Source organism: Aspergillus tubingensis (assembly GCF_013340325.1).
Source record: "Aspergillus tubingensis WU-2223L DNA, scaffold_15, whole genome shotgun sequence".
In the NCBI taxonomy this organism is placed as follows: domain Eukaryota; kingdom Fungi; phylum Ascomycota; class Eurotiomycetes; order Eurotiales; family Aspergillaceae; genus Aspergillus; species Aspergillus tubingensis.
The window spans coordinates 1,910,808-1,928,532 of record NW_023336289.1 but is presented as its reverse complement, the minus strand read 5'-3'; the positions used below and the strand labels follow the sequence as shown (position 1 = coordinate 1,928,532).

The 17,725-nt window shown below is 47.2% G+C and overlaps 6 protein-coding genes across 6 annotated transcripts; 4 read left to right on the top strand and 2 right to left on the bottom strand.

The window, feature by feature from the left end:
* Positions 1–121: 121 nt before the first annotated feature.
* Positions 122–993, bottom strand: AtWU_11479 (class I SAM-dependent methyltransferase; the record flags this gene model as incomplete). The annotated part of the gene is made up of 2 exons (XM_035506579.1): positions 122–234; positions 297–993. The coding sequence occupies 2 exons, from the start codon at positions 991–993 to the stop codon at positions 122–124; spliced, it is 810 nt and encodes a 269-aa protein (XP_035362472.1).
* A 2,927-nt stretch (positions 994–3,920) lies between these two features.
* Positions 3,921–6,286, top strand: AtWU_11478 (alpha-galactosidase; the record flags this gene model as incomplete). The annotated part of the gene is made up of 3 exons (XM_035506578.1): positions 3,921–4,017; positions 4,088–4,694; positions 4,747–6,286. The coding sequence occupies 3 exons, from the start codon at positions 3,921–3,923 to the stop codon at positions 6,284–6,286; spliced, it is 2,244 nt and encodes a 747-aa protein (XP_035362471.1).
* Positions 6,287–7,018: 732 nt separating this feature from the next.
* AtWU_11477 (nucleotide-rhamnose synthase/epimerase-reductase) lies at positions 7,019–8,108 on the bottom strand (the record flags this gene model as incomplete). The annotated part of the gene is made up of 4 exons (XM_035506577.1): positions 7,019–7,273; positions 7,327–7,404; positions 7,452–7,574; positions 7,635–8,108. 4 exons carry the CDS (start codon positions 8,106–8,108, stop codon positions 7,019–7,021), a joined length of 930 nt encoding a protein of 309 aa, XP_035362470.1.
* An 825-nt stretch (positions 8,109–8,933) lies between these two features.
* On the top strand, positions 8,934–10,095 carry AtWU_11476 (dTDP-D-glucose 4,6-dehydratase; the record flags this gene model as incomplete). Its single annotated transcript, XM_035506576.1, has 4 exons — positions 8,934–9,358; positions 9,405–9,610; positions 9,662–9,793; positions 9,842–10,095. 4 exons carry the CDS (start codon positions 8,934–8,936, stop codon positions 10,093–10,095), a joined length of 1,017 nt encoding a protein of 338 aa, XP_035362469.1.
* A 2,111-nt stretch (positions 10,096–12,206) lies between these two features.
* On the top strand, positions 12,207–12,645 carry AtWU_11475 (uncharacterized protein; the record flags this gene model as incomplete). Its single annotated transcript, XM_035506575.1, has 2 exons — positions 12,207–12,257; positions 12,373–12,645. The coding sequence occupies 2 exons, from the start codon at positions 12,207–12,209 to the stop codon at positions 12,643–12,645; spliced, it is 324 nt and encodes a 107-aa protein (XP_035362468.1).
* A 1,807-nt stretch (positions 12,646–14,452) lies between these two features.
* On the top strand, positions 14,453–14,837 carry AtWU_11474 (similar to An09g00290; the record flags this gene model as incomplete). The annotated part of the gene is made up of 2 exons (XM_035506574.1): positions 14,453–14,564; positions 14,629–14,837. The coding sequence occupies 2 exons, from the start codon at positions 14,453–14,455 to the stop codon at positions 14,835–14,837; spliced, it is 321 nt and encodes a 106-aa protein (XP_035362467.1).
* Between the last annotated feature and the right edge of the window lie 2,888 nt (positions 14,838–17,725).

Sequence of the window (17,725 nt, the reverse complement as noted above, 5' to 3'; positions counted from 1 at the left end):
TCAATATACAAAAATTTGACGAAAACTTACATTTATGATAAGTATACCATCCGTGCTCACTCAAGGTGCATGTATTCATTGAATCATTTTCGAGAAATTAACCTAATCAACATAACGGAGATCACTTCAACTCCAACACCGCCCAAAAGACATCCATGGTCTCCCACCGGGTGGAACCCTCTACACCCAGTTCCTGAATAGATTGCTCGAGTTCCTGAATAGCAAAATTCATAGCTTCATCATTTGATAAGCCTTCCTCGTGGATCCATTGACGAAACAGCTCTGAGCAAACGAACTCCACTTCCCAATGGCCATCCCACAGCTGTGAGTCAGGTTGTATGTAGCCGGAGCGTTCCTTTCGCCAGCCAGTTTCGTGCGCAACGTCGAGCAGCTCTTCTGGAGTGAGCGCGGAGCGTACGTTGGGCTCCCTCGACCCTGTCGCGGCGGCTTGCGTAGGGAATGGTACTGGGCTTGCGCTCGCGCAGCCAGAATATGTGGGACTTGTGCTGGTCGCGAGGCGCGAAATCCGTACTCCGCCAGGCACAGATAGCGTACTTTCGCATCGGCTAGAAGTTGGAAGACCTGGGCAATGCTCGCACGGTCGGGAAAATACCACAAAGAGTGGCACAGTACGGCCGCATCAAATTTAACTGTGCTCGTGGGTTGGGAAAGCAGACCGGCCGTGTCGGTGCGGAGAAATTGGATACGCTGCCCTAGCGTGGACGCCTGGATGTGCTTCTGCGATTGTTCGACGGTGTATGGGCCACCGTAATCAGGTGGGGCCGTGTCGATGGCTGTAATTTGACCATGAGAACCGTTGATCAATGCGAGAACTAGGCTCGATTCGCCTTGGCCACATCCAATGTCGAGCACTCTAGAGCCTTGAGCGATGTCCCAGGTTTGAGTTAGAGCAAGCCTGTGCTGGAAATTTGGCTCAACGATGGAAGTGCGTGCTTTCTCATCATGCAGATAGCTTGACAAGAGAATATCCATGACTCGATATGGGATAAGCTTGGTATCTTTCTTTGCGTTTTTCTATCCCTGAAAGCAGTTGGTATTATAAATATAGTGGTTGTGGGAAGATAGACCAGGTGAGAAAAGACATCACTGTTCGCCTCAAACGACCTACTTATGTCTGATTCTTCGTTATCATATCTCGCAATCACTATTCATGGTCGGTCGGCGACTTCTTAATTATGATTTGCACTAACGCTTCCTAGGGGATGAGGCCTGTGCTCAAACGGCGTTGTGTATCCGTGGTGGTCGAATCCGAGCAGCACTACTTGTGTCCGATTAAGATACGGGCAATATACTTCCATGATATATATAACCTAGTTATCCACAGATAAGAGCCGCCTGTTTAACTGGACCCAAAGGGTAGTTGCCGTCATGAACGAATATTAAGCCCTCAGGGATTACGTACAGCATCCCCTTCAAGCGCTCCTAAGGCTCACGCCCCATCGGAAGGCCGAGCACATCAATAGGCCTGCTACCAGACCCGCTTCTATCTAAAATGGCAAAGCTGCTAGACAATGCTCAAACCATTGTTGGAGGCCCGAATGAGCTGATAAGACTTTAGACTAACATACTTAAACTTGAAAAAGGACACAGCACGCCTGGAATTCTATGAGTGGAAAACCCTGGAGCCTAAAGGAAGCGGAAAGAGATGGAACCATTACAAAGTACTGGTAGCTAGGAAACCAGACTTCATTCTCGCCACCTCCTGCATTGATATAGAACTAGTTCGCTTTCTTACAAGCACATTACGCCATAGAATCCTGGTTATCAATGATAACCACTCTCCATTAAGCGACCGATTTCCCGGCGGTCTTCCGTTGCCAAGAAAGGCCCGGCCCGAGAGCCTCGATTCTGTTGTGCCAGACGGAGACCTACCAAGACAGGAGAAACGAGTGAGTATTAGATGCAATAAGCTAATATGGTAAAGATTGAAGCATTATATGGCAGATAGTAATGGGTACTACACCTGCTAACCTGAGTAGCCTGACGTGGTTCGGCCAGTCTAGCAGGGAAACTTATCTGACCACTACTGGAAGTATCTACGTACCGTTTCCGACTCCGGCTAGATCTAAGGCGAGTGCTACGCCAGGCTGGCTGGCGAAGTGTCGGAGAAAGAAACTGGGAATTCAGGGTAAGTAGTTATTATAGCCTAGTGGTCGTTCTGGCCGCTAGGATTCCCTTCCATTAATGGCAGGTCCTTGATATCATATGTGCTAAATTGTATGTACCCCAGCAAGCAAAGTATCCTGGGTTATGGTACCGATGCATGATGGTACCTAATCGTCCTCAGTTAGGAGAAACTAATCGACCCCATGATGCGGGTGTTCAAGGCCCGAGCGATCGGCCCCAGCCAAGATAACCTCATGGGCTGCTGCCAGATGGATATGCTGCTTCGCCGTTTGGGCTTTCAATAGATCACTGTTGCAGATCAGCCTGACAGAGCCCAAGTCAACAAGAAGGTTGTGGTTGGAATGGTCTGTGGGGGCCGCAGATCTCCAAGACTCAAATTGGCAGAGTAATGCCATACACCCCATCAGGTGTCAGGGAAGGGCTTCGTCTTGTGCTGGGCGGGACGCCATAGGAAAGAAGCCCCGGGGCTTCTTTGTACCTCCGACAATCGGTGCCGATGTTACCGATGATATGATTATCTCCTACGAGAAATATTTGGCCCTGTGGTTGTCACCACAGCGTTTGAGAAAGAAGAGCAGGCTATTAGAAAGGCTAAGAACTCAATATATGGTCTAGAGTGCTCGATATTCACGCAGAATGTTGAACGAGCCCATCAACTGGCCCGGCCAATGAAAAGCGGGACGGTATGGTTCAATAGCAGCAATGACAGTAACTTGCGCACTCCGTTCGAGGGGATCAAGCAGAGTGGAAATGGGCAGGAGCTTCGGCGAAGCCGGACTGGCGGCGTACTCCAGCATCAAGTCGATCCATGTCAATTGGGGCGCGAAACTGTAGGGAGGTTCCTGATGTGTGTAAAAATAAAATGAATGTGAGGTGTCACATTATCTTCCGATGGATTGGTTCTAGATCTTGCGACCGTAGAGTCACGTGACAGGCTCGCCATGTGGTTTGGTTTTCAGTATTATTATCGGTCACAAAACTATCTTATAAATCAGAATTTAATGTTCAGTGAGCCATATAAGCATTTTACGATATTTGGTTTGCTACAACTTACTATGGGCCACTACTATTAGTAGTAATATTTGCTTCACTTATGAACAATGATCAGGACGGTGCTCATTACGACTACTGTAGTCGGCGGTCACATATATATATTCCCCAGTTTTGAAAACCACTCACATGGAGAGCACAACCAATTCATAACTATGCTATCTAATCATAAGGGTCCTTATTATTTTCGGCCCACAGTAGGCAAACTGTGGGAATCCAATGTATTAATAACTGATATATTCCGTGATCATGTTTTTCCTTCAATTTAATTGACCGTGTTTTTCTGATCCTGCTCTGTTTTACTTTCCAAGTGCCAAAACCAGTGCATGCAAACACAACAAACAGCACACCGAATGCCCCAGAAAGAAGAACGGCATCCCCGTTTCCGGACCATCCGGGGCAACTCCGCAGCCAAGGGGGAGAAACCTACTGCGATGAGCTGATCTTGCAGCTTAAACCATCGAACCAAGCCGAAGACGGTGCAATGACAATCCCTAGATTGTCCCCTCTTCTCCGCCCAGGTAGTCTTGACGAGCTGGGCAGGATGATCCCAGCCACATTTGGGAATGAGGCGTGGGGGTGCCAAGCCGGCGCTGGGCAAAGATGGCCAGCAACAACCTGGGATACCCTCCGATATTTCCCCGGATGCAGTCAACCCCGTCCGGGGTTAAAAGGACGGTGAGAGAAAGGAATGCTTCACTCATTCACCACAAATCATCACCATGATCGGGCCGTCCCATGCTGTGGTGGCCCTGGGTCTCTTCACATTATACGGTTGTTCTGCAGCGGCTCCCGCAGTTGGGGCTTCAAATTCACAGGGTATGTCATGCGGGTCGTGAGGGATGCGACAACGCCGCATCTTCAATCAGAGTGCAAGCTGATTTTATAGCAATCGTTGCGAATGGCACTGCTTTCTCGTTGAACGGCGACAATGTCTCATATCGGTTCCATGTTAACAGCACCACCGGAGACTTGATCTCTGATCACTTCGGTGGTGTCGTCACCGGCACAATCCCATCGCCAGTGGAACCCGCTGTCAATGGCTGGGTTGGCATGCCTGGTCGAATCCGTCGGGAGTTCCCTGACCAAGGCCGTGGTGATTTTCGCATTCCCGCCGTTCGTATCCGAGAATCGGCAGGTTATACTATTAGCGATCTCCAATATGTGTCGCACGAGGTGATTGCGGGTAAGAATGCTTTGCCTGGCCTGCCAGCCACATTTGGAGATGCACAAGATGCTACGACTTTGGTAGTCCATCTCTATGACAACTATAGCTCCGTCGCCGCCGACTTGTCATACTCCATTTTTCCGAAATATGATGCCATCGTGAGGAGTGTCAATGTGACTAACCAGGGCCCGGGTAATATCACCATCGAGGCCCTTGCAAGTATAAGCATCGATTTCCCGTACGAAGACCTTGACTTGGTCAGCCTCCGTGGTGACTGGGCCAGAGAGGCCAATGTTCAGAGAAGCAAAGTGCAGTATGGCATTCAGGGGTAAGTCGCTCATCATAGAACCGACAATGTGACGTTGCTGACGGGGGATTAGGTTCGGAAGCAGTACTGGATATTCCTCTCACCTTCACAATCCCTTTTTTGCCATAGTAGATCCAGCTACTACCGAATCGCAAGGCGAGGCATGGGGCTTTAACCTTATCTATACGGGCTCTTTCTCGGCCCAAGTAGAGAAAGGATCGCAAGGTTTCACCCGGGCACTGTTGGGCTTCAACCCAGATCAATTATCATGGAACCTTGGTCCTGGCGAGACCCTAACCTCCCCGGAGTGTGTTGCAGTATACTCGGACCAAGGACTCGGTTCAGTGTCTCGAAAATTCCACCGACTATATCGAAACCACCTCATGAAGAGCAAGTTCGCCACTTCCGACCGTCCCGTTCTCCTGAATAGCTGGGAAGGTGTTTATTTCGACTACAACCAAAGCAGCATTGAGACTCTTGCCGAGGAATCCGCTGCCCTGGGTGTCCACCTCTTTGTCATGGACGACGGCTGGTTTGGGGACAAGTACCCTCGCGTGTCCGATGATGCCGGGCTGGGCGACTGGATGCCCAATCCAGCACGCTTCCCAGACGGGTTGACCCCAGTTGTGCAAGACATCACGAACATGACCGTCAATGGAACAGACTCCACAAAACTCCGCTTTGGAATTTGGGTGGAGCCCGAGATGGTCAACCCCAATTCCACTCTCTACCACGAACATCCGGACTGGGCCCTTCATGCCGGGCCTTACCCCCGTACCGAGCGTCGGAACCAGCTTGTTCTCAACCTGGCGCTCCCGGCTGTACAGGATTTCATAATAGACTTCATGACCAATCTTCTGCAAACTCCAGGCATCTCCTATGTGAAATGGGACAACAACCGGGGAATCCACGAGACTCCGTCCCCGTCCACCGACCACCAGTACATGCTTGGACTCTACCGGGTGTTTGACACGCTCACTACCCGCTTCCCAGATGTCCTCTGGGAAGGATGCGCCTCGGGTGGTGGTCGCTTTGATGCCGGTGTGTTGCAGTATTTCCCCCAGATCTGGACCTCCGACAACACCGACGCGATCGATCGCATCACCATTCAATTCGGGACCTCACTTGCATACCCGCCATCGGCAATGGGAGCCCACCTCTCCGCGGTTCCTAATGCACAAACCGGTCGCACTGTGCCCATGACTTTCCGTGCCCACGTTGCTATGATGGGTGGCTCTTTCGGCTTGGAGCTCGACCCCGCAACGGTGGAAGGTGACGCCATAGTCCCCGAGCTCCTTGCACTGGCAGAGAAAGTGAACCCCATCGTCTTGAACGGAGATCTGTACCGGTTACGCCTGCCTCAAGACTCCCAGTGGCCTGCCGCACTTTTCGTGTCCGAGGATGGCGCCCAAGCTGTTCTGTTTTACTTCCAGGTCCAGCCAAATGTCAACCATGCCGTGCCGTGGGTTAGGCTGCAGGGGCTGGACCCTGAGGCGCAGTATACTGTTGATGGTGACCAGACTTACTCCGGTGCAACGCTGATGAATATTGGGTTGCAGTATAGCTTTGATACGGAGTATGGTAGCAAGGTGGTTTTCCTGGAGAGACAATGATCGGAGATTTCATTCCCGTATATATACTCTCTGTGTCTAGCTAATTTGGATAAAAGTAATTAAAATGATTTTTCTTTGGTTATATTGGTTGAATTCAGAAATGAGAACATGGGACGTTTAAACCGTTAAGGCAGAGAGTCTAGGTGTGTACAGGCATGTGGTCAAGACTGTTTGTCTTTCGCTGTTGTCTTAAGGCCAACAAAGTTACCTTGGCTGATATCGTAGCGCCTGCCCTGGAGAAACCGCTCACTGTCAAATAAAGAGAAACTGAACTAAATCGAAGCAAACAGTATCGTGACGACGCGACCTTGCGATGATGATAGCTATAACTCGACAAGGGTCAGTGATTCGCGTAGCATGCTGAGGGTGCATGACCTGGAATGCTCAAACGGAGCGAGCTACCTCGTGGAATGCAGTGATACACAGTCAGCTAATCAGTCTACAAAGGATGATCGGTACACCGGAAAACTCGCCAGATGCCTTCTAATTGGCATTGGAATACGATATCTACTACGTTTTCACAATATTGGACTTGAGCGCAGGAAAAGTACCATGAACATCTTTGCGTCATAAAGGATATTTTTCTCAAATTTTGTGAGCGAATGTATTTATTCACTCTCATACTGTAAAGCCCACATGAAAATCTGCAAATGATGACAGATATTTAGAGCGAAAGAGCAAATTCCTCTCTGACGGCACAGAGAAGTTCAACAAACGTTTACAGCCCTGGTCTCAATGTATCGAGTTGTCACTGTGCTTGATACTGATGAAGGCCTCTTCCATTGCTTCATGTGAAACGGGAAGCCTATATCCATATTCAGCCAGCTTCCCTTGAAGCTTGCTGGTATCAAGGGTCGTGTTGCACCGCGGAGCCATCAGAACATTTCTTTGCTCGTCTTCGGTGAAGTTCTCCCACTGGAGCCCTGGCCATATGTGCTTCCTAAGCAAATTCATGACCTCATTGTGGGTGAATGGCTCAGGATTGGTCTAATGCCTTACATGAGCTCAAACCTGAACTTAGGCATAGTAAACAGACTCACAAAGTTGTATATTCCAGTTTCGTTATGCTTTGCAAGCAAGATCATGGCAGGAATAAGGCTGGGTATAATGCTCCCGGACTAGGTCATCGTCAGCATCAGTCGACGTGAGGGTGGTTTACACTTACATTCGGGACGTTGATCAGCTTCTTGTACGAAGCAAGTTTGGTGATCATGTTTTTGGGGTGCAAGTCTGCGCCAATAGGGTTGCGAATACGGAGAATCAACACGTTGGAATAGTGCTTCAAAATCTACCAAATATTCGGTCAACTGTATCGGTTTTTCAAAATGGCACGATGCTGCACGCGTACCTTTTCTGATAAGACCTTTGTGTAGGAATAGAAGCTTTTCGTGAAATTTGGCTCATCCTCCTCAGTATATCCCGTACCATCCCAGGGATGATCCTCATTGTAGTCGTAGATGCATCCAGACCCCAAATGCGTGAGATGCATGCCATTAATGCAGCAGCAGTCAGCCAGATTTACCGAGCCAAGTATGTTTGAGCGGATAGTTTCCTCCATGTGTGATTCGCACCAATCCACGTTGGGATCACCACGCTTCCCTGCGGTATTGATAACATGGGAAGGTTTCACCCTTGCGAGCTCACTGCTTACCACTAATGAGAAACTGAGAAGTATATGAGATGTGATCAGAAAGGCAGACCTTAGAACCCGTTCTCGGTTTTCTATCCGTGCTTCAGAGATGACAAGGTCATCACCCTCTTCTCTCAGGTAATCCTGAATTTGGCCGGATATCCAACCGTTGCCTAAGACGTCAGACTGCATGTACGCTGAGGGCTATATGATGTGGCTATACCGAACACAAGATACCTAATGGGTGCGTCGACTGCCATAGTGGAACTTGCTTTGGGAAATTGGTATGAAAAGCAGAGTATACTTTGGCTAATATAGCAGGATGAACAGTTTCCCCTGAGTCGACGGAGATTTCTTTCGATTATTTTAAGATATATGGTAGCAAGACATGGTGCCTATATATCATTGAGGTTCCTCTTCAGATTCACAGACCATCTTCAATAGCCGAGCTTTCACACGAATGGAATCTTCTGTGTCGCCACGCCATAGAGGTTCTGTCTTACGTATCCCAACTTGTCATATACTTTACTAGATCTAGATTTCAGCAACCCAAACTGGGTTGATGTACGTCACCGCACTTGGTGTTTCGCCCTTCTGCCAGGCATTGGCTCGTGCCATTTGGCACACCATAGAAAGCACAGTATGGATGCTTACAAAGCTGGTACATTAAGTTCACCTTCGCACTGTTTAAGGCAATAGAGTATATAATGATGTCAAAGTCCAATGTTGGGATGTTATATGACGCCTTGCGAGAGCCTATCTCCTTCTAGATAGAGCAGGCCATATCTCCATCAAACCGGATTCCTGGATTGAGTTCAAAATAGCTTGCAGTAACTTGTTTATAGGGTGTTGCAAGAACCCAAGTTCCTTCCATGGGTAAACTCGCCGAGACAGTGACCCCGTCTTGATATATATATCTCCTGCATGACCTTTGCATACGTCAGTACACTACTACTGAAGGCAGCTGTCCCATAACGATCGAATCACACGTTCCAGTTCATAAAGCTTTATGTCATCATGACTATCACTACCATCGTGCCTGGGAATAAAGGTCCTACAGACTGGCCGGGTAGTGAGGTGAAGAATATCTTGGTTACTGGAGGAGCCGGTTTCATTGGTTCATGGATGTGCCATCACCTGGTACATCAATATGGTGAAAAATACAGTGTTGTTTGCCTTGATAAATTGAGTAACGTCTCTACCTTGAACAACCTGAAGTCGGTATTGAACAGACCAAACTTTCACTTTGTGCAAGGCAATCTCCATGACAAGGAACATCTGATTAAGGTTATGGCCGAGTATAACATTGACAGTGTCATACACTTTGCAGCAGAATCTAGTGTTCAGAAGTCATTTTCCGATCCTGCAGCCTTTGTGGACATGAATGTGTGTGCGACGTTTCGGTTGCTGGAAGCAATGAACGCTTATGGTAAAATTACAAGGTATTCACTTCGGCAGCTATACTTGATTCTAGTTGATATTTCATAGATTCCTACATGCCTCGACTGATGAGGTGTACGGGGAAACATGGGGGGTCAGTGTGGACGAAGACACGCGTATGAACCCTACCAATCCTTATGCCGCTAGCAAGGCTGCAGCCGAAATGTTCGTCATGGCCTATCAGAAGAGCTTTGAAATCCCCGGCATGATTCTAAGGTGTAATAACATCTACGGGCCCTGTCAATACCCCGAGAGTAAGGCTAGCTGCCCCATTCCTCTTGATTAACACTGACTTTCTATTTCAGAGCTCATTCCCAAATTTGCTTTGCTTGTCAGAGATGGCCAGAAATTGACGATTCAAGGAAATGGCAGCTGTACTAGGAACTTCGTTCACGTTGCTGATGTAATTGCTGCATATGATACTGTTCTTCATAAGGGTGTTCCTGGTTGAATTTATAACGTCAGTTCATCGGATGAGGTATCAGTACGTGATGTCGCAACTGGAGTTTTGAGAGAATTCGGACATGATATAGAGAAGAACTTCGACGAATTCATTGACTCGATACCAGATAGGCCATACAACGACAATGACTATGTTGTCAAGGGTGACAGGCTCAAAGAGCTTGGATGGTCTCAAAGCGTCGGCTTCAAGGAAGGACTAGCCAACACGGTCCAGTGGTATCGGAAGAATGGGGACAATTGGTGGAAGGAGGCACTCGGCAATCAAATCGGGGTGTGACATTGGCCTCTGAGGAGCGGTGACAATGAAGCTAGTCTGTTATTTCAGATATTATGTATCAGGCTGAGTAGTTCCATGCAAGTTGGACATGAATGAGCGCGGTAGCTAGGGTTTCTAACCACAGTGATGTAGTCGCTTTTGCGTAAAGTAGAGTTGGAACACTCATCATAATGTGCTCGATCATTTCTGACGAACTCGTCTGTTTTTATAAACTAAACAAGAACTACAGACTATTCCTCCCTCTGTTCCCTAGCGGATTCATCTCTCGACGGTAGCCGCTCTAACATTGTAGCCGGTCATCAGGGTCGTGATGCTGTTATGGGTCACCCGGCTCATCCATCAATCACCTCTAACGGCGTTGTGATGTAGAGTACTTGAGATAGACACGGCCCATCACGCCCATGACTGGGAAAGTGTGCAGTCAACATGTCTAATACTATAACCAAATAATCATACCATAAATTTAGTTACGACCCATGGAACTGGAGCCATTAGTTCCATTTCCTATAATGAAGGGAAGGCGTAAACGCAAGTTACTGATCGGCCGCCACCAACATAGAGACCATTTTTCGCCATCGACGCAGCTGATAGCTAGTATGTCCGATCCTCTATTTTAAGATCCACAAAAGGCGAATGTGCGTTTCACTGGCCAGTGGACAATGCATCGCGGGGATACGTCCCCTCCCTGGAGTTTGATCACTTTCATTGGGGCTCACCAACGCGCATCGGATCAGACGCTTCACTGAGACTGGAAGCCCGCCATTGAGCTTTAGCACGTACAATCTTGCATCAGCTCTAGTATAATAGCCATTCCATTCCCGCGTGGTCTATACCAATTGGCGAGAGATGGGCCTCTTTGGAGTAAAGAATTCCTACTGCAAGATGTTTTCGACTCCTCCGAGATATGAAGGTGTTGGTAGAGAAATACGATGCTCAGTGGAGCACTGTTAATGGGCTCAACAAAAAGGGTTATACTCGGGATTTGGCCTTGAAGGAATGTGTACTAGACTGGTTGATGAGAAAAAGAAGTGTGTGGAGAATAGCAGGTTGCATAACTAGATTGACCGTGTGAGAAAGACATGTAACGCTATGCTTGAAACTATTGGAAACTAATGACAAAGCGTGACCTTCATTTTTCTCAGCTCTGCGTGCGGCTTTAAGTATTCGGAATAACCCGATCGCTGGTTTTCAGCTGATCGGCGTGGGGCGGTCTCAGCCGCAGTTGAAATCATTGACCGAACCTTGATTCAGCTCCCACTACTGCAGTGCCTTGACACCCCCTCCCTGTTTTTTAACTCTTTTCTCCCATCCCAAATACTGCGGAGCCAGCGGAGTAAGCTCGGGCCGGAAGTCAATCGCAGGATTCTCTATGTAACCATTCTTTTGATTCCCGGATCTGCAGGGCTGCCTGCTTCATGACCACGGGTGTTTACCCTGAATCGGTTGGCAAATCCGTCTCAGTACCACCTATTAACTGAATGATATTCGAATACTTTGTAGACTGGACTGTATCAGGTATTCTTCAATCCGGAGTGCTACTGATACCATTTCATGATCGACACTATCCTGTCTGTAGCTTGATTCCGTTGTCCTTATGCTGCATTCAACCCTTACTTCGTTATTTGTCTACACTTGATCGTGACTGATTGCCTTGATTTACGAATGAGTCGGGGTCATCTTAGTATGTGTCTTCAGCATTTCAGCTTTGCTGGAACAGTTGCGCAAGATCGAAGGGAACAGAGTGCAAATAGCAACATCTATCACTGTGTTATTTCCTACACTATGCCTGTGTGCACCAGATAAGCTTAGTTAGAAACAGTATCAATAGTGTAATTTCGCATAAGTGAAGTGGCACGAGGTTGCCACCTAACTCTCTCGGAGCTGTTCGAACTATCGATTCGACGTTGCTTTTCCCACAATGTTGGGTTTTCCAAATCTGAAATCGTTTGATTCCTTTCCTTGATCCAAATGAGATGAGATATAAAACCAGGCACCATGTCTCCATGAGCCTGTAAAATCCAGCACAGCACAGCATCCATCCTAAACGGATCTCGACATTGATCTGTCCAACTCGATCCGGAAACCCTAACAAATCCAATCCATCATTCACTATGAAGCTTACCTCTACCGTTGCTGCCAGCTTGCTCGTCTTCGCCAATGCCGTAAGCGCTGGCCAATGTGTAGCTGGCTTGAATTACTGCGGAAGTACTTTGGTCGATGCTGGTGAGACGCCCAGAAACAGTCCCTTGGCCAGCCAAGTAAGCTGATATATGGCAGGATACCATGACATTATTCAACAAACTCTCCGAAGCTCTGGTGAAGTTGTTCTTTCAAATTCGCCCGGCGTCTGGTGGGGCACTTACTGGAAGTGCAATCCTGGTGGCTCAATTACCTATCTCGGAGGTTGTGTCGGTGGTTGTTTCGATGCCGGAGCTGGCAACAGTGACATCTGTAGCCATGACGCGTCTAATTGGCTATAAATTGTATCTACTGAAGGGCACTGCTTTGCAGGAACCTAGTGACATTGGAACATGCCGTCGTACGGCCTAGACAGCTCTCAAGTGGTTCTTTGTACAGCAGCTGGTCGATGTCCTGTTATAAATCAACCATTCATGACTTGGTTTCAATTATCCCTTGGCAGATCATAGACCAAATAGGAGGAAATAACGATATAATGTAACACGACCAGATCAGAGCATGCAATAAGCTTTCACTTTCGCAGTCGCAAATGTAGATAGCGGTAAGAGAAGTTCGCTGTGCAAGCAAAAGTTGAAGCGTTGACAAACTGTATAACTTCGATACTTCATCCCGGACACTCAGTCTAAACAAAGGAGAACTCGCACGCTCGTATAAATAAGGGCGAGCTTTCGAAACCATGCCTTCATCGATTCCTCGTTACCTAGATACCATCTTGCAGTCGTTTGGTCGCACCGAGCCATCAGAATAGCACCGGACCCCAGCACTATTAACCCTATTGTACCCCTGTCATAACACCATTATGTAGGTACGTAAATGAGTCGCTTTGTTGTATAGACTTCATTCATACCACCTTCATTAGGTTGGTTTTCTATTGGATGGGATGTTATCCCTCCTCTAATATAACAAGATCATTCACAAATGCATCATAGCTTATGGGATTCCTTCTAGAACACACATCACACCAGTGTAGCTCTATAACTCTTGTCAATCGACCGGCCGCGGAAAGCGCCACGAGGATTAATTGGTTAGATATATACATGTTGTAGTGGCGCGACAAAGTTTTGGACACGGCTAGGTAAATTAATATTCAGGTGGGATGTTTAGTGAGTAGAAGACCAGATACAGCAATAATAGCGGCTGCGGTTATTAAGTCTCCGTCATTTCCAGACCAGGTTTCAGAAGAAGAGAGTAGAAAATAACATAAGATAATTAGAATAGATCAGGCGGTAAGACGGCCGAAGCCCATTGTAGACATACTAGTCACCATGATTTCGGTGATGTTTGTTTTTATGTGCTTTGCAGGCATTAAGAATCAAGACCAACAACTTCGAGTTCGATTTCCTAATATCTCCGCGAGTAGTCCTCACATTTACCTCAATCAACACATTAGTACTAATACTGGCAACCTAAGACATCCCTAGATTCCCGATCAGAGAGGCAGGTCAGCTGAATCGGACAGGAATACGCCCGTGTGGGAATAGATGCGCCGATTTTCATCATATAGCCTTTCTAGTTATCGTCTTCGGGATTTGCCAGGCTGAATGCGGGGTAATCATGGCCAAGTCCTATGTGCAATATGGAGCAGCCCATTAGTATTTGAATTACCTTCCTACAGCTGTTGGAAGATACGAGAAGGGGTGTCTGCAGTTATGGAACGCTGGCCACCAAAGGGTGCACCAGATTTTCTACATCATGCTGATAGCCTGTATATCCCAAATTCCATAATGACTGGCCCTATACAGAGCCTCGCCACGCGCGTGTTCAGCCCTTTTTTTTGATCAGTTACAGCCTACGGACTGAAGTACAAAGTGTGAAATAGGGAATCAGATGGTTATTGTATAAATGGTCCTGACACATGTTTACACGGGTTTTGCTTGTTCAATGCATTGTGCTGCCCATTTCGATAGTGCCAAAAAACAGGGGGTAATCACAGGGCCTCGGGCAGCTCAGCTCTTGCGCTTCCTCCTGTGGAGACCCAACAGTCCTCGCCTTGATACGTCTTATTTTATGAGCCATGAAGACATGAAAAGGTATAAATAAGAGCCCATATCCCCTCAACCCACCTAAGAAACAGCAAAGTTCCTATTGTCTAGCTAATTTATCCTGCCTCCTACCTCGAGAACAACAAGGCCTTCAGTTTTATCCCGGAAAGGTTACTATGAAGTTGATTGCCATTATCACTACCGCCGCCCTAGCCTTCGCGGCCGCTGGGAGCGCTGCCGTCTGCACGCCTGGCTTGAACTACTGTACACGCGTTCTGACGGACGTCAGTGAGTGACTCCTTCCAAGGTCTTCTAGTGCCTGGAGATAATACTTATAGCTTGAAATTTATAGGCGGTAGCAATTTCGAAGCTATACAACGAGAGCTGCAGCGCACGGACAACGTTGTGCTTTCCAATACTCCCGGCCTCTGGGGTGGTCTAGTATTTCATTGCAACAATGACCATTCCATCACTGAGGTCCAGAGATGTCCCGGTGGCTGCGTGAATGCCGGAGCGGGCCAAAGTGATTACTGCAGCTCCAGGAGCAGTCCCTGGGGTTAGATCGCCGGTACCTACCAGCGAGTTTTATACAGTGTGTATGAAGACAGGAGTAGACACATTGATTGCGTGAGGAATTACTGGGCCGTGTGGTGTATTTGCGGTTATGAATGAATTGGCAACAGAAATATACTTGTTGTGAGAGTTTTTCTTGATTCTGTTCGGTAGTAGGGAATCTTATGTCCTTATGTAATTCTCCACATATTCACAGAATATCGACGCTCAGAATTTAATTTCTATGAGGACATCAACGTCAGGTCTGATTCCACCAGAAGCCTTGGCCAGCAGCCTTGACAGACTTCATGAATATATTGTTGATTTAAATATGTCCCTTCTATGCTTTTCAACTAGAGGATGCACGCACAAAGGCGCTGCTAAGACATATCAATTGGGCTTTCTCTTTTTACTATCAATTCCTGATATACATTCAGATGAAGTTTAGGGCTTCAGCATCAAATTCATACCTGAATTCGATGAGCAGCGGGATCTTGCATTCGGTACTAGCGTGTGACTCGGAAAGTTTTGTGGCGTGAGAACTACCTACTATGAAGCAACTGCCAGCGAGCGTGTCAAGTGCGGATCAACATTTAGATGCTTTCGTGATATTAGCAGAGCTTTTTTACCCACTGTATGTAGCCCTTCTGCCAGATAGTATTTACAGCTCACAAGGCGGTAATGGAATGCAGAAATCCAATGTAGACATTCCTACGTGGCTGGACTGTTGCTAATCAAGCACTGGCGCGGAATATGTAATTCTACTTGAGTACTTAGATAAGGAGCAAACCGCAGTGGTTCTTTGTCATCAATTTTATCCACATATCTGGCTTGACGGTGATTTAACTATGCCTCGAAAACACCCCATCAGCTGCAGTTCCAGGTCCTGGTACCTATATCTTGTCTAGTGTTTCAAGCCATATCATCTGTTTGTCTGCTTGCTCGACGCCCTAAGCCACACGATATACATTTTATCTTAGTACACGTTTTGAACTCTAATTGCATAATGGTTCGATGTGTCCTTTACAGCCTCATGTCAACAGAACTCTACTTGTCTTCATCTTCTTGCGACTTGCGATACTCATTTCACACAACCCATCAGACCATCAATCTACCAATTTATTCCTGTAGATCTGGAGCTTGTTACAAAGTGTTACGGTGGTCATGGTAGGTGTATCCACGGACACGTCTGTCTGCTCGCTGTTACTTTCCGTCGCTAGCAGTGATTTGACATAGTGAAGTGGTCAACGAGCTTCCTCAAGTCAATTTGTAATTCAAGTCTTTGAGACTCAATTACAAGTCTGGCGACAACCAAGTAATGATCCACCGGGTGTTGGTAGTATTGAGGGTCCAAAACCAGCTTTATGCGAGTTTATTACTTTGGCTGCTCATCGGATCAGCTGTCCCGAGATGCGAGGGTGGCACTGTATGTGCAAACAACGGTGCTGGCCAGAATGACGTTTGCGAAGCCTTGTACTAGTGGGCATCTTGGCGCGGAAAGAAAGGAATGGCAGCGTAACCTTTCAACAAGGTATGGGCGGTTCAAGGAATGCATTTGATATATGACATCGGACAGGGCAAATATATATGGAGTGTGACGTTGCTTGTCCATTGCAGATACCTTGCAATCTGTCTCTTTAATATAGCTTGCTTCCCAGTGAAGCCATACCCTGGGCATAGTAGGTATCAATCAAGAATGGTTTGGCCGTTGGGAGGAGAGTAAGTTCTTTTCTTCCTTTTTTTTCTTCTAATTCATTGCAGTGCTTGGCATGAGATCTCGGGTACATGGTGGATATTAATGCCGTGCTTCCGTAGGCGTGGTTGTTTCGGTCTTTTCGTCTTGCACATTCTCGTATGTTATATCGCTTGGGTCCCTCATCACAATTGTCCAGGAAGGAGAAAAATGAAAAGAGCAAGAGATAAAACAAAACGAAAAACATAAAAAGCACAAGGTAGAAACGAACAGTAAAGGGGGAAAGTGGGGGAAGCGAAACAAGGAATGAGGGTCGGAAGGGGGTCTTGAACAAACCGGGCAGATGGGAATTTTCTATCGGTCTTACGTGCCAGAGCGGTAAGCATGGTCTGAGCACTGCGGTCGCATGTCAACACCAAGCAAAAGGCTTGATGATCATGCAGAGGGGAATCCAATAGAGGCTACATTATTTGCTGGCAGTTGTCTTTTCTTTGACTATCTGACAAGAGTCAAATCACGTGACGTGTACCATCTATAATATTCGTTGACCTGCTCGCTGGATGCGAATCAGTGGTCTACTTTATGTAACATGCCAGAATTTTCAATGTCCTATTGGAGTTGCCAGAAGACTCGCAAAGGGCTGTCGGCATTTACGGAACCATGGTAACCAGAAGCTGCACCAACCTTTCAATATCACCACGATAACCTATGCCTACTACATTAACGGGTAGAAGGTTCGTCTATAGTATCGAGCGTCCAAAATGGTATTCTGCGGGTCTGTCTGTTGACCCCTCATCACGATCTGCTGTTAGGTGGCCCACAAAAAGCAATTTGAAACCTCATGGACTAGTGATTTAGGCCACCGTGTTCATCTCCTTACGAGGTAGCTTCACATTGAGCGAGTACCCTTCTAAGCCTAGTCTGACAAAGTTTGGACCAAGCAGCTTGGGTCAACCCCACCCCAGTCTCTCCAGGTTGGCAAAGATTGCTAGTTCACAATTCCAAAGATACCAGCGCACTTGCGAACAGGAGTGAACTTGGCCCCCGGTAGCCTTTAGCGAGACTATGGAAGGCCTTTCTTGATACATTATACCTGACGTACACCGCAGATATTAAAGCTGCAATGTCCTCCCACAGATGGTGCCATCTTGCATTCATCACACCGCCTGCATCAGGATCTGCCTGCATTAGGCTAATGTTGTGG